Genomic DNA, 22,683 nt, shown 5'->3' with positions numbered 1-22,683 from the left:
TATATATATATATATATATGTATGTGTATATATATGTTGATATATGTATATATGTGTGGATGTGTATATGTATATATTTATGTATATACACTATGTTTATGTATATATATGTTTACATAACCTCTTTAACACACTACTTCTCCGCTGCGAAGCGCGGGTATTTTGCTAGCTTTTATATATTTTAAGCCCTTATAAACTCTCCCACACTATTATAAACATTTCACGCACAATTATACAGCATAAACCCTTTGTATTCTCTTAGATATTAGGTAAGATTCGTTGAAATTATGTATGTAAACACAGTTTACATAGAGTAAAACCTAAATATTATTTTAAATATATCGAGCGTCTCCGATATCACATATGTTACAGCCATTACGACAGACAGGCCACCAGCAATAAATACGTACAATGCAAGAAAAATTGCATACAGTGACACTAAACTATGTACATGTAATAAGTACTGTACGTAAATAATTAATTATGGTTACTCACCAACAATGACAAGACGACTTGTCCGATAGCGATGAGTTTAATTTTACTGCACTACAAAGGATAGCGTTACAGCTCTTCTAAAGGAGCATCTTCAGGTGACTGTTTAGCACCGCTGTTGTACTTCTTCCATCACTCTTCAATCCAAATCCCTAAAGCAGATTCCATCCAGACTACTGCCTTATCACGTCCACTTGCAACTCGTTTTGCACCCTGGTTAAAGGACACTGCAGCCGTAGATCTTATATGCTTTTCCTCCTTTTTAAATAAAAAGAATCGTGGACTCATTGATGCTGTAATGGTGTCCTGCAGCGGTGTAGCCGTTTCCTTCCTTCAACATATCCAAAACTTTTACCTTTTCTGCAATATTCTGTTGGTGCTTGGACACGGCTCCTGCAGCAGTAGCAGTAACGTGCATTAATGCTGAATGAGTGAGATTACACTTCCTGGTTAATGCAGCACTCCGTCGCTGAGCCAATCAGCAGCACACAGGAACTTAACCGAAGGCTCTGATTGGGTAGCTTCTCAGCCATCCGCCAATAGTGTCTCTTGTTTGAATTCAAATGGGCAAATCAACTGAGGAAGCACACGTACTGTAGACTGCAGACATCTGCGAAGCAGTGAAAAATCCATGATATATATTCACATATGCTTACATTTAAAATCCGCGATGGAGTGAAGCCGCGAAAGACGAAGCGCGATATAGCGAGGGATCACTGTATCTGCTAGTTGATGTCTCTTCTCAGGGAACTGGCCGACAGCTCAACAGTATCTCAGCCAAGCTTCACTCCATTATACCTGCTGTGCTGGAAGCCATCAACTGACTGCTGATGCACTACATCTGCTTTTTGTATAGTGTGGGTGTACACACAACACATGATATGTTTATGCCAACACAAAAAGTCAATCTTCAGCTGTGTCCAGCTCTCCTAACACAACTGGAACACTTTACTGCACTCGTATTGCAAAAAGGGAACCTAGCAAGATTGAAGCTGCTTTTGTTAACCGTAAGCAGTGACATTTCATTAATACACAAGTCATCCAAGATGTGGCTGACAAATGTGACGTCTCCATGGCCTAAATCAAACCACGATTCATTAATTTATTTTGAGACAAAGTAGCTTTGACAGACGTGATGTTGCTTTACATGGTGAAGTATGTGTTGGTGTAGTAACCTGCTGAACTCTCAGTGTTTCATATGACCTGACCTATTCATTATAACAGCAATCATGTCATTACATGCACCAGGTGACAGTGTCTTCCTGCACAGACAGTTTTTCCCTACACCTTTCCTGAACCCCAGAGCAGAGAGGAGAGGCGCTGTATCTACATGTGTGATCTTTCACTCTCAGATGAAGAGCAAAGACAGATATTCTTGAGTGGAGGTGATGGGGTCTCAAGGTGTCAGGAGGAAGAGGCAATCTACCAGCCCATGAAGTTCTGCAGCATCATGATTGCATACAGATATGACAGATTAACAGACTCCATAGGTGAATGTTTTCAGGGTGGCAGTTAAAGGAGTGTTCACATATACATATTTAAAAAGCGACTATGATATACAAAAAATACATTTTGTAGTAATGTGCACACAGTACATCCGGTTCACAAATCTTATATATTTTTTCTGGACGTATACATTTTCGTTTTATTTTTTGGTGTGTGCATATATTCATGCTCAATTCCATGCAAAGTTTTATAAATGTCACCCCTGGTCTGGTGTGTGAATGCCTGAATCCCCATGTCACCATGTGTGTGTCCCCATTTCACAGTGGTCTGAAGGTAAAAGATCACTGGACACCACTGCTATCACCTCATGGTAGAATCACAGGTTAGGGCTTTTTTTGCTTCTGCAGGACCAGGACAGGATGCCATCATCAATGTAGCACTGAATTAAAAATTGTTACAAAGAAATCTGATAGGAGATGTCATGATAGTGAAAGCTTGAGACAAGTTATGGAATGAAAAAGACAATCAGCTGCAAAAAAAAGAAGTCAACAAGAGAAAGGCTTAAACTGAAGAAAGCTGGTGTTCTGGATCGGCCAATCAGAAAGAAGGGCTTAGGATTTATTGACTTACCTGAAGTCACCTGATCATTGAAGGAATCCCTGAGACATCAATGAACTGAAAACTTTCGAAACGATGAAGAGACAAGAAATTGAACCCTGAGTAGCAGCTGCAGAAAATGTTTGGTGGAAGTCATTGCAGCTAAAGGAGGATCAGAAAGTTTCTAAAGACAGGGGGTCACAAACTGCACTGTTCCCATGTTTAAACAATGTATTCAGGAACGACAAGGGTCTAATGGTTTGTTATTAGTTTAAGACGACTGTGCTTGTCTGTTTTATGGACTTAATTGAAGATCAGAGCACAGAATTACGAGGAATTATTGCAGAAATAAAAGGAATTCAATAGGGTTCACAAACTTTTTTTTACCAAAGACAGGCTTAGAGTGTTTGCATAATGTTACAAACAATAACGGAAGAAGTGCAGACTCCTAAACCTGTAAAATGTAGTGAAATTGCTGTGTTTAATATAGTTTGAACGTTTGTCTAAGTTTCTTTTAAAAAAAGCACAAGACAGCACTTTCAGGCCCATATCCCTGACCCTAAAATGTACACCGATTGTTATTTTCAACTTACTTGTTTTAGATGACGTCTTAGGTGATGGCTGACCTTCCTCAGTTCTAGGAGATGAAATCTCTTCAGTTGTCTTTCTGTCAGACTGTAATGATTCATATTTTACATTGATAGAAGACTCCGGAGATGAAGATTGTCTGCTTTGAGAAGAGACTAACCCGGTCACTGCTCCATCTTGATGTCCATAATGAAGGTCATCTTCCTCGACACTCTCCAAACTTCTATAGTTGTGTATCTCTGTGCTGACACACTTCTCTTCATCCTCCTCTTTAATTTTCACTGACCCCAGTTCATGGTCCTGTTCCTTAATGTCCAGACTCTCCTGTTTGGGGTGGACACTCTCCCACTCACAGTCCTCCTCCTTAACATTTATGATCCTTAATTTTATGATATTCAGGTCAGCCTCACACGTCTCCTCTTTCACATCCATTTAAACGTTACAATAAATGGCAGAGTTTTATCTCTCTGTGGAAAAAAACAGGAATCAATTCCATTAAAACTGCATCATTCAGATCTTAGCTTATAACTTATAACTGCTTATAACTGACGATGTACCTGAAAGTGAAATCTTTATCAACTACATTAGATCCTACAAATCGGTATCCACTATGAACATTAACGGTGGCACTGCACGTGACATCCGTCTTGAAAAAATGTTGTTTATTGATGAATGTTCAATGGCATGAAGTCACTTACTCAACACCATTCATAAACTTCTACAAACGTTTATGAATAAAAATATTCGATTTGGAGGAAAGGTACTTTTATGAGGAGGAGATTTTAAGACAGTGATTAGCTATTCTTCCAGATGCCATGCACTCAGCTATTGTTCAGTGCACCTTAAAATACGCAGACAATTGGCATTGCTTTCAAAACATACAGTTAGTAAAAAAGATACGATGTCCAGAACCAGATCATAACAATTACTTATTACAACCGAGAGATGGTACACTCACCAATACAGATGGACTTCAGCCACATATTATTACAATTCCTCAAGCCTTTATCTGCGACGACTTGGTTACAGAGAGATTTGGAGCAGCAATCTCATTAGACCAAATGCCCCTTTTAACACAACGCACTATATTATGTCCAAAAAATATTAATGTGGAAAACATAAATACCCAAGTCATTCCATTACTTCCTGGAGAGACACAACTCTTTCTAAGCTCTGACAAACTTGACTCTAATCACAACAATAACCATCTTAAATGACCTTACAAGTTCTGAGCTGGAATTACCTTTTACACTTAAACGGCGTGTACAAAGAAATTTTCAAATAAACCTTTACACTGTGCCACACACTTTATTGTTTGCTTTCTATTTGCATCATCTACACTGTCACACTATTCTATATCTCATTCATACATCACGCTCTTGGTCATTCCCAACACCAGGGGTTGGCGAGCGAAGCGAGCAGGGGGCGGAGCCCCCTAGTTATGTTATAAAACAGGGGCATATGAAGGAGGAACTTAAAATCGCTGGTCAATTTCTCGAATGTGAAACTGTCCCAAGCTTACAAAATCCAAAACAATTATTTAACTCACAACCTTCATTGAAATAATTAGTAAGATGGAGGCAGTTGGTGGTGTGTCCCTGCAAAGATGGCTGCCTAATGTGAGACACCCAAAGTCTGACTTCAAGTAGCCTGTGACTCACTAAGATAAATTGCAGTTAGGAGACCAAGGTTCACTTCCCAGGTCCTCCCTGCATGGAGTTTGCATGTTCTCCCTGTGTCTGTGTGGGTTTCCTCCCACAGTCCAAAGACATACAGGTTAGGTGGACTGGCGATTCTAAATTGGCCCAAGTGTGTGCTTGGTGTGTGGGTGTGTTTGTGTGTGTCCTGCGGTGGGTTGGCACTCTGCCCGTGATTGGTTCCTACCTTGTGCCCTGTGTTGGCTGGGATTGGCTCCAGCAGACCCCCCGTGACCCTGTGTTCAGATTCAGCGGGTTGGAAAATGGATGGATTGATGGATTTTGTTTTTAGTCTTAGGAGCAGACTGTGTGTGAAGTAGAAGGCATAGAGTTAAATGAAGAGGAGTAAGAAACTGCAGGATTTGAACCTAACAAAAATAAGAGATGCTCCTCTTTCTGGTTCGTGTTTCAGATAGCAAAACAAAAGGGGAAAAAATAAAAATAAAATAAAGGGTGAAGATTGCTGCTGAAGAGCTACAGCTGTTAACCCTTTGTACACCGCAGGTGTCATCAGCAGCATGCTATTGGCTGTTAGAAACAGGGCTGAGCACAACTCTGCTGAATGGTCGACACACAATCGCTAAATGTGACAAATGTTTAAATTAATGTGGTCAGGTGATGAGATCAGCGACTGTGGTTGGCAAATCTGACATGCTCCAGGACAAAAACATTCTTCAAAACAAACTGTCATTTTCAACAACTTTGAAACAAGTTTCAAGTTTATCAGCTTCATCTTGTTTAAGTACACTCTGCACACATCACAAATATTTTACTATTTAACACATTAATAAATTCCTATTAAACAGCAGCACCACCCAGTATTGTGAGATTGGCACTGTGGAGGCCTTGTGTGCCTCAGTCATTCTTAACGGTCCACCATGACGGACCAGTTTGTTATGGGTAACCCAACTGGGGTCCAGAGTAAAAGCGGCTCATTATTGGCCTTAATGAATATACTAATTAAATGAAAGTGGATCTTGGCCAGAAGAAGGATGCCAGTCCTGACAGTGGTGTTCATCTAAGACTGGCACATGCTGTCACCCACACAGCCTGGTTGGGTCTGTATGATAAAGTCACATGTATAAGTAGCCAAATGGACCTTAACTTCCACTTCACCACCGTGGTCCAGTACAAAACAAACACAAAGAGAAGTTATTGGGGTACAGGAAGAAAACCAGAGTACCTGTACAGGGCAGGAGCCAGCTATAGACCATCATAGGGTACACTCACATTCAAGTCCACAACCACACCAAGACAAGTTAGATTTGCCAGGCCACTAAACCTGAGCATCTTTAGAAAAGTAAAGAAATTTAGAATAAAAGAGCAGACATGGACACTGCATAGAATCTTAAAAACTGGCTGAGATTCAAATTCATTCTGACAGAACTGTAAGGCAGTAACACAAACCACAAATCTCTATTAACTTGTCTAATACTCACTAACAGACATTACTGGTTTGGCTTTAACACTGAAACATGGGAGTTTGTCATATTTGATACAAGTTAAATGGGAAAAAAGACACACATTTAAGTGTCTATTAAAGCAATTCATGTAAATATCGGCATTGGGTCAAGCAGGTTTGAGGCCGTGTGTGTAAATACAGATACTGTTGTTCTCAGCTTGTATTCTCTAAGACTCTTCTCCACAGACATGGACTCCAATTCGTTTTTCACTTTTACTAATCTGACTCCTCACTATTCTTTTAATGGCCGGCCGCTCACCACCTCCGCGACTATCTTTTAACTGGACACAATGGAGGGACAAAAGAGAAACAAAGGCAGAAATCAAAGCGCCGTACGTGTGGAATGGCCGTCTCCTTGATGTCTGCGATTCGATAAGGAATCGACAAAAGGAAAACACGGTGATGAATGAGCAGGCGCCAGCGGTGTGACTGGGATCTACGATTTAAACTTTAGGAGTCAGCCACGTTACTTGAACCGCAGATACCAATGAACAGAAACAGCACGCGGGTGGCCACAGGAGGATTCAGTCAAGCGAAGTTCAGCGGGGAGCTAACGAACGCGCCGCGCGGCGATTCTCAAAATACAAAGTACTTACTGCCTGCCTGTTAGCGATGAGATTGTTTCTGAAATCGTTCACTCAGCAACAGTCTTGCGTCCGTAATGTTTCACAAAGCGAGATAGTGGCAGCGTGGCTACAGTAGCTGTCGCGTCGGATGACGTCATCCTGCGGCCGACACTTGATCACGTGACAGTTAACCGATTTGCGCACGCATGCACAGAGCTTAACTATTACGACCCTGCACGATCTGCGTTTTCTTTACTTTGCGACAAGAGTCCCCATCCGATTTGTCTCGCGCACGCGCTCTCTGCTTAATTAAAATTCATTTCACGACGCTGCCCGATTTGTTCTGCGCATGTTGAATGTTTTACGACACACGAGAAAAAAAAGTTACCACGGGATTTTAATTTCTCGGTCTGCATTAACAAACAGAACTTCCGCCATTCGAGTGAGAAGGAGAAAGAAGAACGTTGTAAAGAATAGGAGCATACTGAATTTTTCTCCTGGCAGAAGAATATTTTTCACTTCTTGAAAAAATGAAGACTTTTCAATTTTACAACGACTTGAAAGAATATCTTTTACGGGAAGAATTTAGCAACAATTTAACGGTCAGAGAGCGAAGTGAAATACGACGTGTGTCCGTGAATTTTATGATTAAAGGTACTGTATGTAATGTTTATTGAATGCTTTTCAATTTTTGAGAATACAGTATATACTGTAATATAATCTAGATATATTTAGGATTATCTGACGTTTTTTTTAATAATTGGAATATTACAAAATTTACCGTTTTAAATAGACTGGTGATTTCAATGAACGCGCATGAATATTTTGAAATATGCAAAACTTTTAATAAGTTGTGTTATTAAAAAAACTGCTCAGGTGGACTTTCCTGTTATTTACTGATTTATACTTGATTAATGGATTAGTAGGTTTTCTCTTTTTGGGAATTTGAAAATCTGAACTGCCTAGATGTATCTCAGATCAGGTGTCTAAATTTTACAATTCTTTTAAAGAGAGAAGTAAATTGGTATCCACTAACGAATGTTAAAATGTGTTTTTTCTTATGCAACTCCCCAACATTAGAGCACAATATCTTAGTCTGTGTGTGAATCCTCGCAATCCCAGTAACTGTTGTGTTTTTCTCATTGTATGAGTTTCAATAGAAACAAAACCAGGCTGTTTCATTTGCAAAGTAAAGCACACATTCTTAGGGGTATTCTGCTTTGTTACTCGGTAATTGGTGTATGTATGCCTTCACTTATAATGTGATGTGGTCAGATTTCAGTTACATGCAAGCAACTTTTGTATTCTGTTCTTTCTTAATTTTGGATAGTCCATCATCCATGCCCTGGCTGCTCTACAGGGTGTATCAGGACAGGAGGCAGAAGACTTATTTCTTGGTGGCCCAGAATACAGTATCAGGTAAAAGTCAAGTCTAGGAATGTTTGAAGTAAGTGTTGAAATATTTCTTGTTTATTATTTTTATATTTTACTTGCCTTAGTAAAGTGGAAGAATTTAACTGAAAGATAGAGCAGCAATTAAAGAAGGAGGGAATGCTGTGATATCTGTTGGAATAGAAGATGATGCTACTGCCCAGTGCTTCCAGAATCCTTCATTTGAGTCTTGGGTCTGAATCTACTGCGTCATTGCCAAGTATTCTGGGGTAATGGATCTTGTTAAGTTTACATTTTGTTTTTCTTCATATTCCAAGCTCATTTACTTGACCTTAGCTTGAATAAACTGGATGGCTGTCTCCTTCACGATTTGATTTTAAAGTACTATACTATTCATTACATAAAAAGCTCTGAACAGTTTAGTCCCTTCCAGTATTTGGTACTGTCTCTCCCCCATCACTCCTCAGTGTAATCTTTAATGCACAACCACTAATTTGCTTATGAAAGAACTGGTGAAGCAGCTTGCACATGTACTGTATACCAAAAATATAGAATGCCAGCTATAAATGAAAAACCTTTCAAAATACTTTTAAAACTCCATTTTTAAACTTCACCTCTGCTTAATTCCCACTTCTATCAGTTTATGATTTACTTCTGGTTTATGAATGGAACTGCATACACTTTGAAAGATTTACACCAGATAATAACCATTGTGGTTTTTTTTTTTTGCTGTTTTTCTTTTTTTTTGTCCAGTGATGCCCTTTGCCGTGCACCCTGGTCAAGTCTTGTGCAACTGACTGTGGTGCTGAAGAGAGAAGATTTCTGAAGACCCTCTTGAAGTGGAGCTGCAATTGGATTAACACCACAACAGTATGCTGGCTGAGAATGTGCACAGGGGCCTGGGGAGGCTGTGACCTTGTGACCTGAGACGTTGTTTTGTCAATCATCCTGACCAACTGGACCTTCTTGTGTTCTTCAACAGGGCCATCTGATCATCAGATATATTTAAGTAGAAGGATCTTTCAATTTTCCTCTTGTGTACTTTTTAATTATATATATATATATATATATATTTTTTTTTTCGTTTTGATAAAGTTATATGTATTTGTTAAGCAGTTTAGCAGTTTGGGCGTTATTAGTATTAAAATATGTTAGAAGTTATTTGTGGAATAATTTTAATAATCAAATTAGCAAAACAATGTAACTTTAAATTTTCTGTGCTCTGGGTAAAATATGTTAAAGCTATGTGGGGATTTTTTTTACTTCTTTGGGTTTTTTTGTACATTTGACAAATGGTTTTTTTAGGTGCATTGTTCTCACATTATTCACTTTTGTTGTTCTCATAACATTTATTCAATAAAATTTGCATGAAAAGTGTGTTTCCTTTTTCATTATTCAGTTATTAACTCACATTTAAGACACTATATGGGTGAATAAAAGCCATTTAAATTTGAGTACAAGACGAGCAATAGTATCACAGAAGATGGTGCTGGGGTTGTGCTTTATGTTGGTTAGACATGAAATAAAGATTTCTTTTTCTTTAAAAAGACTGTTTATGCAATCCACTAGTATCACCGCAACAAAATTTTGTAAACCATGATGCCCTATGACATGTGTATTTCATTAATAATAATATGTAAAGTTATTTTTAAAGAGTTTTTCCAGGGATGAAAAGTGCATCAACAGTTCATTTTTACATATATACACACTTATTTTGACTAACTGCATGACAGCCTGGTACAACAGCTGCACCAAACCTGCCAAAAAAGCCCAGCAGTGGATCATAAAAACATCACAAGACGTTCAATGGAACTGAACTGCCATCACTTGATCATCGATACAAGATTCCCTGTGTAAGAAGAGCTAAAAACATCATCAAGGAGGACACTCATCTTGGACAGAACTTGTTTTAGCTTCTGCCATTTGGCAGGCATTTCAGATATATAAATGCAAAGAATTATTATTTTTATCAATCTGTATGCTACAAATGGACAAAAAAAAAAACAAATGGACAAAAAAAAAAAAACTTTTTTCCAACTGCTATAAACTTATTGAACTCGTATATCTCCTCAATCTGAAATCGTTTTCATTGATCATGTACAATTAATGTAGGTAGTGTAGGTAATCTATACTGCTGTGCATTTATGCAATAATAATCCATCCTGGTTACTTTAACATTATATATGGCATCTTGCCAATATTTTGAACATATTTTGTATGATTACTCAGTTTTTAGTTCATTGTTTATTTATTGTATTATTATATATCTGAACTATTTCACATTGGAATCTAAATGCAACGTGAAGTTGACACGAGTAATTTCGTTGCGTTACTCAATGTCAATAAAGTACTTGAATACATCTATTTTAAAAACTGTCATTTATTTTTTATATGTAGACTATAATAACATACAATGGTTAAATACTTCTTTGTACAATGGGAACTGAAAAAAGAAGTGCTATGTAAACTAAACGAAGCGATCTCAGTGATAAACAAATAACGTGTATAACGAGGAGTATGACAAGCTTAATTCAGCCGTGAAAACAGAACGTACAATGAATATTTAATAATATTATCATTATGGTCAACTACTACGGCATTTAAACGAAAATACTGTACAGTAATCCCTCGCTATATCGCGCTTCTCCTTTCGCGGCTTCACTCCATCGCGGATTTTATATGTAAGCATATTTAAATATATATCGCGGATTTTTTGCTGGTTCGCGGATTTCTGAGGACAATAGGTCTTTTAATTTCTGGTACATGCTTCCTCAGTTGGTTTGCCCAGTTGATTTCATACAAGGGACGCTATTGGCAGATGGCTGAGAAGCTACCCAACTTACTTTTCTTTCTCTCTCTTGCGCTGACTTTCTGTGATCCTGACGTAGGGGGTGTGAGCAGGGGGGCTGTTTGCACACCTAGACGATACGGACACTCGTCTAAAAATGCTGAAAGATTATCTTCACGTTGCTACCTTCTGTGTGCAGCTGCTTCCTGAAGCGACATGCTGCACGGTGCTTCGCATACTTAAAAGCTCAAAGGGCACGTATTAATTTTTGACTTTGTTTCTCTCTCTCTCTCTGCTCCTGACGGAGGGGGTGTGAGCTGCCGCCTTCAACAGCTTTGTGCCGCGGTGCTTCACATACTTAAAAGCCAAACAGCCCTATTGATTTGTTTGCTTTCTTCTCTGTTTCTGACACGCTCTGCTCCTGACGCACACTCCATTGAAGAGGAAGATATATTTGCATTCTTTTAATTGTGAGACGGAACTGTCATCTCTGTCTTGTCATGGAGCACAGTTTAAACTTTTGAAAAAGAGACAAATGTTTGTTTGCAGTGTTTGAATGACGTTCCTGTCTCTCTACAACCTCCTGTGTTTCTGCGCAAATCTGTGACCCAAGTATGACAATATAAAAATAACCAAATAAACATATGGTTTCTACTTTGCGGATTTTCTTATTTCGCGGGTGGCTCTGGAACGCAACCCCCGCGATGGAGGAGGGATTACTGTACTGCCCGTTGTGTATCCACATGCGCAGTTGAGAGCGATCCGTGCCGTAAAGCAAAATGTTTAGTATATATATTTTTTTTGATTATTAAGCGCATGCGGGGTGTGTTATTGCATACGTATGAACAAAAACGTCATCGCTCACTTTATGGTGCTGCCCAATCTGTTTAACGCATGCGTGAACACTTTACGGCATGCTAGGCTTTCAATACGCCTGCGCACGCAAATCGGGTAGGCACGCAGATCGGGTAGCGACAACGTCTCCTGCGATTCTTCCAAAAGTGAAAGTAAGCCCCTTATTTTCTTCCCTTCCCCGAGCTACTGCCCAGACAACTGACAATACGGGGGATCCCTTTTCTCAGTCAAGCCGATATTCTTCTAGTCTTTCCACTCCTACACGAAACCCGCCGCGACGCTCCCCAGAAGACGCTCATGTAGTCAGCGAAAACATCCTTCTGCACATTATAAATGGTCAATAAGGCAAGCTTTATTTCTTTACACCTTGTCATTTTTTCACCTAAAACTACTGCCACTCTTTTAATACTTCAGAGGACGCTAAACTAAACTTTATTTTATGGTTGGTAATGCCAGTAAGGCACATTACCACAGGCATCAGCATAACCATGAAATTTAATACCATGGTGTGGAAAGAGATCACCTATTAGGAAGACGTAAATGAGAAAAAGCAGCGGCCCCAAAACAGAACCCTGCAGAACTCCCTGAGTAACGACTGCATTCTCAGATTTAAAGCCCTTTACTTAAACAAATTGCCTCCTGCCGATAAGGTAGAAAGAAACCATTGATGGACAAGGCCACAGACTCCAGAACTAGCTAGTCGTGTCAAAAGTATCTGATGGGCTATGGTGTCAAATGCAGAGCTGAAGTGAAGAAGTCCCATATCAGCTGCCCGGAGAAGATCATTTGTGGTTTTCACCCGGGCAGTTTCTGTGCTATGTTTAGGACAAAACTCACATTGAAACAAATTGTTCAAAAAGGTTATTATTTGAAAGATGGGACTGAAGATGGAGGGTAACTATATTTTGAAGAACTTTAGATATGAATGGAACATGTGAGATAGGCTGATAATTGTTAAGGATATTCGGGTCTAAACCAGGTTTTTTCAGAATTGAGGCCAATTTGTGTGAGAGGGGGCTGTGCCTTCAGTAAAGGAAGAGTTAACTATAGTAGGGTGAAATATGTGACAGACAGGACTCACATAACCTGTATTGCCTTTCTGGTCAAAAACTGGCCCAAGATAGCTGCCCAGCTTCCCCTGTCCCAGCGCATCAGTGTTGCCATGCATTTGAAGCAAAATACAGAAGGTAACATTCAGGGTCATCTGCGGGAGTCATCTTCACCAGCACACCCCCAGGACAAGCAAAGGCAGGAGGGCCAGCAGGACCCTCATCGTACTCCGCTGGTAGTGGGATATTGTGTGCCTCTTGGGGATCCAGTGGTGTAAGACCCCATCTCTGGTACTATATGACAAGTGAGCCACTGTCTTGCACCGTAAAGAAGAGGCCTAGTCTAAGGTCTTGTAGATAACCAGCTTTATTTCAATACAAAGAAGAACAGCAAGGTCATTTACTCAGACAGGAGCTACCACTTCCCTACATGAGGATACAGCAAACAAGCAGGGATGGGGTCAGGTTATAATGTTCTCTGCATCATCCATCAGACGACAGATTCATTAAGCGGGGAGGCTGTGAACTTGTAATTGCCTTGTGGTGTTGTGAACCTGCGGTTGCCTCTGCGCTGGACAACCAGCCCTTGACAGACGTGTCAGTCACATTTCGGTGTGCAGCTCCATTGGAGAGGGTCTCAAAAGAGCTCAGAAGCCTCACGATGTCTAAAGAAAAGTAATCACAAATATCAAAACTGCACTCACTCAACCAGTGGAACACCTAAAGATAAGGAGGACTTGAAAATCAACAAGAAAAGTCCAGCAAGGAACATTGTGCCCACTGAGCAAATTTAGAACATCAGTGCCAACCTGCAGATTGAGTTCATGTTAGGTGATGAAAGTAAAAGTCAGTCAGTCAGTCATTCTCCAACCTGCTACATCCTAACACAGGGTCACGGGGGTCTGCTGGACCTAATCACAGCCAGCACAGGGCGCAAGGCAGGAACAAACCCCAGGCAGGGCGCCAGCCCACCGCAGGGCACCCCCACACACATCAAGCACACACTAGGGACAATTTAGGATCACCACTGCACCTAACCTGCACGTCTTTGGACTGTGGGAGGAAGTCGGAGCACCCGGAGGAAACCCACGCAGACACAGGGATAATGTGCAAATTCCATGCAGAGAGGACCTGGGAAGCAAACCCAGGTCTCCTAACTGCGAGGCAGCAGCGCTACTACTACGCCACTGTGCTGCCCTGTAAATAAAAGTGTGGCTGAAAATTCAAAGGATATCGGGGTCATACTGTCTGAACCACAAATAAAACATGGAGGACAGTGACATGCTGTGAAGGGCACAATAAAACATTTTCTGTCTGAACGCATTTTCCTGTCCATACACATCATTCCTAGTGAAGCTCTGCCGGCTCTTCTATTTTTCATTTATTTCTCCCCTCTTTGATATGAAGTGTCTTCTTAATTCTGCTCACCTTTATCTGCTCCATCATACTCCTCATCTTAGGTACCCAGGGTACATTGACACACAGGTGTGCTCCAGTGACAGATATGGTGTGTTGTTCTCTTGAATCAAAGGTGGATGTCCTCCTGGCATACATGCATAGGCTGCTGATCAGAGTTTTGGTGGATCCAGTTTTCATTTTAGATGTCTGAACAAGTGGCAACAGTAAGTGCAGGCAGACAGCGGTGCAAGAACAATGTAAAGAGTGAGAAGCTAAGATTAGGGACAGAGCAGACAAGGTGGGCTTATCAGAGGTGCTGTCTGTGCCACATGCCAGTCCTGGTAAGGCTGTGGAGTTTAGAAAGTTTAACATGAAGTTCAAATTTAAAATAAAAATGAGCAGGAGAGAAGAAGAGCTACATACAGTACAAGAAGAAAACTCCAAACAAATCATGACGAATCAAAGTACAGTATTGGAGAAACAAAGTCAAATAAATAAGACAATGAAGATAGCGAGTCAATACCACAATATCAAAAATAGAGTTACATACTAAAAATAACATGCTGACCAAAGGGCTACAGTATATACCAAACAAATCCCCAAATCCAAAACATTCAACTAAATATTACATTTAATAAGTAGCCAAAGTATTGAAGTGTATAAATAACTGGAAATTCAACATGGCTGGACACAACCAACAATGAGGCACATAGATGGACTCTTAGACCTGTTCGGCTTGTCACTAAGACTCCATAAAGCGTCACTGGGCAAACTCTCTTCACCTAACAACTACAGACCATTGGCACTTACGTTTCACATCATCAAACCTTTTTCAATGGCAGGTCCTGGACTATGTGAATGTGGGAGACCACCTGAACCCCCAGCAATCTGCCTAATGGACAAAGATTGGAGTCGAGGATGCAATTATCAATCTGCCCTACAAGTCTTATCTTCATCAGGCAGGAGGATTACAGGTATGTGTTTTGATTTCTCCTGTGCCTTCAGTACCATCCAGGTGGATAAGCCTATGGTGTCCTGGATGATGGACTATCTGTCGAGCAGACCACAGTTTGTGACACTAAAGGACTGAGTTGTGTGGGCAACACTGGAGCACCACAAGGAACAGTCATGTCTGCTTTGGTCTTCTTTTGGTCTTCACTATGTACAACTTTGATTATAAATAAAACAGCAGGTCATGTCACTTGCAGAAATTCTCAGATGATTCTGCACTTACAGGGTGTACTGATAAAGGGGATGAGACAGAGGAGAGGAGTCAGGGGGAGAACTTTGTTTCTTGGTGCAAAGCGTATCGTCTGTACCTTAACATCAGCGAGGCCAAGCAAATGGCGATTGATCTTCACCCACTATGGGCCTCTATGTCCAGTCACTATTCAAGGATATTATGTAGAGGTGGTCCACTCAAACAAGTACTTGGGGGTTCACATCAATGACAGGTTGGACTGGTCTTGGAACACAGAAGAATTATAGAAGAAAGTGCAGAGCAGACTTTCCTTAGTATATTGTGTTCCATTAATGCAGGATATATTATGTTCTATAACTCTGTGATGGCTAGTCTAGTATGCTGAGTGGTAACATCACTTCAAGAGAGGCCCACTGAATCAACAAACTGATTAATCTTATAGAACTAGGAAAATGGCTCTTCCAGATGTAACACACACACACATCAGACAGAGAGGTCAACTGACAGAAGCATCAGAATGTCCGGTGAAGTTCGACGCCTTCCTGAGCCGATGGGCTTTGTAAAAGTATGAATGGAGTCGGCTGATCTCCTTAACGTCAGGAGGTCAAGGCCCAGCTGTCACCCACGGAGTGCAGGTTAGTGGGGACCACAATCGGAGGACCTTAGTGGGAGCAATGGAGAAGGTCACTGAAGTCGTGCGGTGTGCGGCCCTTTAAAGCTTTGGAGGTTACGAAGAGAATTTGATTTTCAACCCTGAGGTCCATCGAGTTTGAAACTCTTCTTAGGTTCAACTGCTCCGATAAAAGTTTGTTTGCCCACATAGTTGCCGGCAGGCAGACAGACAATGGCCCGAGGTGCGACTTCTTCCTGTCCTCTCTTCCTATGTGCATTGACCCTCGGCACTCTGGGTATTTCTTGTAAAGGATTAACAGTTCGGGGCGGCACGGTGGTGCAGTGGGTAACCCTGCTGCCTCGTAGTTAGGAGACCCGCGGGTTCACGTCCGGGGTCCTCCCTGCGTGGAGTTTCCTCCCACAGGTTAGGTGCATTGGCAATTCTAAATTGTCCCTAGTGTGTGCCCTGCGGTGGGCTGGCACCCTGCCCAGGGATTGTTTCCTGCCTTGCACCCTGTGTTGGCTGGGATTGGCTCCAGCAGACCCCCGTGACCCTCTAGTTAGGATATAGCGAGTTGGATAATGGATGGATGGATGGATTAACAGTTCACATGTTACACGCCACTCACATGGAGGTCCACACACAAAGACGTCCCCATAAGCGTGAGACACAAATATGCTAACAGATGATTTCATTCCTTGTTTCCCTTCACGTGCGGGATTTGTGTTTTATGTTTGAATGTGTTTTTTGGGTTTTTTCTTAACACATCAGTAAGCGATTTCCACAAAGGTTCATACTGGAAGGAGACCTTCACCTGGTATACTGGATTAGCCAGGATGCTGCCCACTACTAAGACGTCTAAAAGCTTAGATAGCGTCTTGTTTAGGAATACAGCAACTTCTTCTTCTTTTGGCTGCTCCCATTTAGGGGCCACCACAGCGGATCATCTGCCTCCATCTATCGCTGTCTTCATCATCACTTTGTGCCACACATTATGTCCTCACTCAACAACATCCATCATCTCCTCTCTGGCCTTCCTGTTTTCGTCTTGCCTGCATTTGTGAGGGAGCGTCAGTTACCACACTACAGCCATGTGGTGTGATTTCAGTCATCCGGCCTGCAGGACACTCATTGTGGAGGTCCCAAGTGGCTGGACCCGGCCAAGGGGATGCCCACGTTAACACGTGGGGGGGTGGAACTGGACCCTGTGTCTGCCAAGGGGGTTGCCAATCAGGATCCCGAGCTGTTTTGTCATGTGATGGTGCTTGCTTCCCAACCTGACCTGACCTGACCTGGTGGTTCAATTCTCCACATTCCCCCCCTCATCTCCCCTCCACATGTGCCCAAACCATCTCAAACTCGCCCCCTCACTTGGTCACCAAACTGTCACACCTGTATTGTCCCTCTAATATCCTTGTCCCTAATCCTGTCTACCTTCGTTACTCTGAGCGAACCTCCACCACTTCCAGCTCTGCCTCCTGTGTTCCCGTCAGTGCCACCATCTCCACACCACACCACATAGCTGGTCTCACCACCATTTTATAGACTTTCCCTTTCACTCTTGCAGATTCTCTTCTAATTGACATCATTGGTAACAAAAACAGAAAGTTTTGTTATTGATTTTTACATATTATGTCCTAACTTCCGATAAATCGCGGACTACTGGTGTTACGTTCAAATTTAAGTGAAGAAGCGTCGACTGCAACGTTCATGCGTGTTTGCAGCGTGGCACCCCAGTGAAGCCATTTCTTCTTGTGCTCGAGCCAACTCTGCTCGACTTTTCAGGGTCTCGTTTTTGAGTGAGATTTTGGGTTCACAACTCTTGACGGGCATTCAGTCGTAATCGTTTTGAATGCCGATGTAGAACGTCACCAGCCTGTTGTTTCTCTTTCTTGTGGCTTCTGGAATAGAAAAGAATGTCATCGTTGTTATCCTTGTCGCACTGACAATGAAATTCAACATGTGGCTCCCTAAGTGATACTTTTTCGAAACTACACATACACAAAAAGACGTAACTAACTGTACACGTGTGTTCATTTAACGATATAAAAAGGATAAAGCGAGTGTGTAGCGTGATAAAGTGACAGCACTTGAAATAATGGAAGTAATTTTGCACAACATTATAATAAGTAGTCATAATATTTATATATACACACACAGATGTAACTTGATATTTAAATCAGCTCTCTGCACGTGACGGGAAAGGAGATATTGAGGAATGACTGGATTTATTGCCTGTGTGGTCCCTAGGAGGCGCTGCAGCTCACCAAACTCCCAGCATATAGACTCGGACACAAGTTTGCTATTTATTTTTTAATTTATTTATTATGGTAAATTCTTCCAAAAAGCAAGCATTTCCCATGCCACAGTTACAGCCCACAACAATACTCTTGCTTTTCTTCCCGTTTCCTTGACTAATTTCAGCCTCCTCCACTTCTCTCTCAGGCTTCGCCCACCTCCTCCCGACTCTGGCTCCCAGTCTGAGACAGGGCTCATCATTTTATATCAAACCTGGGAGCACTTCTGGTGTCCCGAAACTGTCACTCGGAAGTCCTTCCAGGTGGAGTTGGAGCCCGACATAACAGAGAGAGCTCAGCAGTCCTCCCAGCACCCAATGGGACCCAACGGGGCTGAGCTGACGAACTCCAATTCCCAAGATGCCCTGAGGGAATCCATACTGACACCTCAATGTCCTGTCCTGTCCTTCTATAGCATGGGCTTGGTAAAGTTCTCAATACAGCTTCTGCCAGGTTGCCAGTCTTTGTGTGGTGTTCCTCACACTTGATTCAGTGTGATGATGACTGTTGGAAAGAAATTGTTCCTCAGTTTGGAAGTTTAGGTGGGACAACTTTGATAGCATCTTCTAGATGGGGGCAGTAAAAACAAATGCACACAAGCAGCAGCTGTTGTTGTATACGTCCTCCTCTGTAGGTAGTCGGGTCCCTTTTTGAAGTTTTAAGTGTTGCTGTCAGCTCTCTGTAGCACCTTCTTGTAGAAGCTGCCATAGAACAGCAGTAATCGACCAGCTTCTAGTTAAATTGGTTACTTGGTAAATGGTGATTAATTGAACGATCAAGTCTACATTCATTCTACATGATTGTTTTTCTACAGATTTACAGGAGAGTTGTGGCTTCTCCTTGCCATTTGCTTATGGCAGACCACAACAGGCACCAAATGAGGAAAAACTGAAGAAGTCGACATCCGATTTGATACCAACCTCTTTGCAATCTGCTTCCCTGGCTGTGACGAATCAAACCAAAATGGATGCTATTAACACTCAACAGGTGCATAATAGTAATTCTGTGGATGTGTATGTTTGCCAGGAGTGGACCAAAACTGTGCTGAAATCTGAAGGCGATTCAGGAAGTCAGATGACACAGAAGCCATACTCATGTTCTGAATGTGATAAACGATTTTCACGAGTGAGCCATCTTCAGATCCACACAAGAATTCATACGGGAGAGAAACCATTTTGTTGTTCTGACTGTGGCAAACGATTCTCTGACAACAGCAGCTTTCGCAAACACACTAGGATTCACACAGGAGAGAAGCCGTACTCCTGTTCTGAATGTGGAAAAGGATTCTCACGATTAGGCAGCCTTCAGGGCCACACGAGAATTCACACTGGGGAGAAGCCGTACTCCTGCTCTGAATGTGACAAACGATTCTCTGACAGGAGCAGCTTTCAGAAACACGTAAGGACTCACACCGGGGAGAAGCCGTATGGTTGTTTGGAATGTGGTAAACGATTCTCTGAGTGGCGAAACCTTCAGAGCCACATGACGATTCACACTGGGGAGAGGCCATACTGCTGTTCCGAGTGTGGGAAACGATTCTCTGATCGGAGCAATCTCCAAAGCCATGTCAGAATTCACACCAGATATAATCTCAGCAATTCATTTTAAGTCTTGAGGGCCTCAATTTCACATTAGTAAGTAACATCTGAAATTACATGAAACCAAAGGAGCTACAAACAGAAACTGTGCAGGCTCGTATGGCACACGTCTCATAAACCGCAAGCGAAGTAGTATCCACCGCGCACGAAGGAGTCATGGCCCAAAAACGAAAGAGCTCAACTGACATGAATGAGAAATGAAGCAACAACGTGCCCATAGCTAATGACTAACGGCACGGCCACACAAAAAAGAGGATTCTGCGCTGCAGCCCAGATTCAAACAGAAGAGGCTATGGAAGCCCCACAGGTCCACACACTGCCATATTGTGAGTGGCGCTACTGCGGAGTGAAGTTAGGAATAATGTGCTGCTTGGGATTGTACAAACCGCTGAACGCGTTTCACCAAATTCAAACACAATACAGCTCAACGATACAAACACGAGCCCACCTGGATAAGATCAATGAACGCAGGCGCCTACAACGCACTTCTAAAACTGTGGAAGCAAAGCACGCACGGGTTCAAAACGAACGAGCTCGACTGACGGATATACAAACACACGCCTGCATGGATACAATCAATGAATGCAGGCGCTTACAACACGCGTCTGAAATGCCGCGGGCAAAGCGGGCACGGCTCCAAAACGAACGAGCTCAACTAATGTTTTTCAGGATACACAACGCCGGGGGTAGGCGAGCGAAGCGAGCAGGGGGCACAGCCCCCTTGTTCTTCCTAATTGTATGCTTTCATGTAGAACGGACATGTCACCTGATAACAGTGGGTCTTCAGTTCACAAGCCCCTCCTCATTTCATTCAAAAGAGAATTTTCTGGAAATATTTTACTTAACAGCTTGCCACAGTGCCTGTTGCAGACAGGCGAGAGAATCATTTCAAAATGTTTTGCTATCTTCAGCGCCTTTTCTCTGTGTTCACGTGTCTCTACACCGGCGCTCCCATCCATATTACTAACCGAGAATGCTAAACCGGATGATGGACGCAGGCACATCCGGCAATGGGCCGTAGCTGCAAAAAGACGTACTGCGCAGGCGCAAAAAGAGTCCGCGAGAGTCGGCTGAGGAGCCGAGAAAGGCGGACAAAAGAGGGCGAGAGAGGCGGATGAGGGGCCGCGAGAGGCGGACAAGACCACAGAAAAAAGGAGTGAGCACAGGAAAAATGGAGAAATGAGGAAACGCAGGCAAAGCACGAAACACATTGCACACGAAACTAGACCCAAAAAAAAAAAAAAAAAAAAAGAGGCTCGCGCACAACAGCAAGGCCCCCCCCCCACAGGCACCGGACGGGACACACACCAAGAGGGGGATTCAACAAGCCCGTGGAACACAAAAAAAAGAACACAAAACCACCCCACAGACCCTACAAGCAACGGACGGGACACACACAAAGAGGGGGATTCAAACAAGACACAGGAACACAAAAAAAAAGAAGACGCTCGCGCAACAACAATCCTCACCCCCCCCCCCCACACACACACACACACATCCATAAGAAGTGACACCCAAAGCCACATATTCTAAAGTGAACGTCAGCACCTTCACACTAGACAGCATAGGTGTCAGCATAGGTGGATCTCCTTACAATAAAGCACTATTAACCGTTCAACTGCAGAAAAGGAAACATATTAACAGTGACTGCGATCGTCCTTATTACTTATCCATATTTCGCATGCTGAGAAAGAAACAAGTCATGAATACACGGTCACGGGTACAAAACGAAAAGGAAATGATAACAGAAACAAACACACGAACACGAAAGAAACAACAAAATAGACGGCTATGCAGCATAGGTGGATCTCATTACAATAAGGCACTATTAACCGTTCAACCGCAGAAAAGGCTCCATATTAACAGTGAGTGCAATACTCCTTATTACTTATCCATATTTCTAAAAGAAAAAATGTCTCGACTCCAAAAACGCAAAGCTCAACTAAAGCTTCTAACTAACGATGTACCTAAAAGTAAAAACTTAATGAACTGCATTAGATCCTACAATACTTCATTTGCTTTTGCAAATACCGGAGTAAATATCAGGCCACCAAAAGGCAATGGACCATACTGCTTTCGCATATGTGCACAAATACTGCATCGCATTGGAACAGTGCACCCTGAAACAAATCAACAACGCAAATATGCACAAATCTACATCCTAGATCCACATGACGCAAACTATCAATCAAAGTGCTGCATCGCAACAGGCACGGATTCAAAACGAAACACCTCCCGTCTGAGACATACATTAATGGCAGCGAAGGCTACAACGGGCTTCTCACACAGCACAGGCAAATCGATTACAGCTCCAAAACAACACGTCCCAAATACTACACATGCAACAACGCGCCTCTCAAACGGCACAAGCAAAACATACACCAGGAAAATTCATTCGGATTAATGAATGTCATTTGCAATCATTGTCATTCACCAGAAAAGTCTCCATATTAACAGTGAGTGCAATACTCCTTATTACTTATCCATATTTCTAAAAGAAAAAATGTCTCGACTCCAAAAACGCAAAGCTCAACTAAAGCTTCTAACTAACGATGTACCTAAAAGTAAAAACTTTATGAACTGCGTTAGATCCTACAATAGTTCATTTGCTTTTAGTAAATATCAGGCCACCAAAAGGCAATGG

At 42.1% G+C, this 22,683-nt stretch overlaps 1 protein-coding gene across 1 annotated transcript; it reads left to right on the top strand.

Moving 5' to 3' along the window:
- The first annotated feature begins 13,045 nt into the window (after positions 1-13,045).
- Positions 13,046-20,123, top strand: LOC127526369 (zinc finger protein OZF-like). The gene is made up of 3 exons (XM_051921752.1): positions 13,046-13,206; positions 18,590-18,866; positions 19,264-20,123. The coding sequence occupies exons 1-3, from the start codon at positions 13,046-13,048 to the stop codon at positions 20,047-20,049; spliced, it is 1,224 nt and encodes a 407-aa protein (XP_051777712.1). The 3' UTR covers positions 20,050-20,123.
- The last annotated feature ends 2,560 nt before the right edge of the window (positions 20,124-22,683 follow it).

The sequence above is a fragment of the Erpetoichthys calabaricus genome (assembly GCF_900747795.2).
Source record: "Erpetoichthys calabaricus chromosome 1 unlocalized genomic scaffold, fErpCal1.3 SUPER_1_unloc_23, whole genome shotgun sequence".
Taxonomy (NCBI): domain Eukaryota; kingdom Metazoa; phylum Chordata; class Cladistia; order Polypteriformes; family Polypteridae; genus Erpetoichthys; species Erpetoichthys calabaricus.
The sequence above is the reverse complement of the archived record's forward strand: the minus strand, read 5'-3'. Positions and strand labels throughout refer to the sequence as shown.

What these genes read in the sequence shown, in the direction of transcription:
- LOC127526369 (XM_051921752.1), top strand. Translation starts at nt 13,046, where the DNA reads ATGCATTTGAAGCAAAATACAGAAGGTAACATTCAGGGTCATCTGCGG. An exon ending in CCTCTTGGGGATCCAGTGGT is followed by an intron (nt 13,207 to 18,589) that starts GTAAGACCCCAT and finishes CTTCTCTCTCAG; the next exon opens with GCTTCGCCCACCTCCTCCCG. An exon ending in CCTTCTATAGCATGGGCTTG is followed by an intron (nt 18,867 to 19,263) that starts GTAAAGTTCTCA and finishes ACAGATTTACAG; the next exon opens with GAGAGTTGTGGCTTCTCCTT.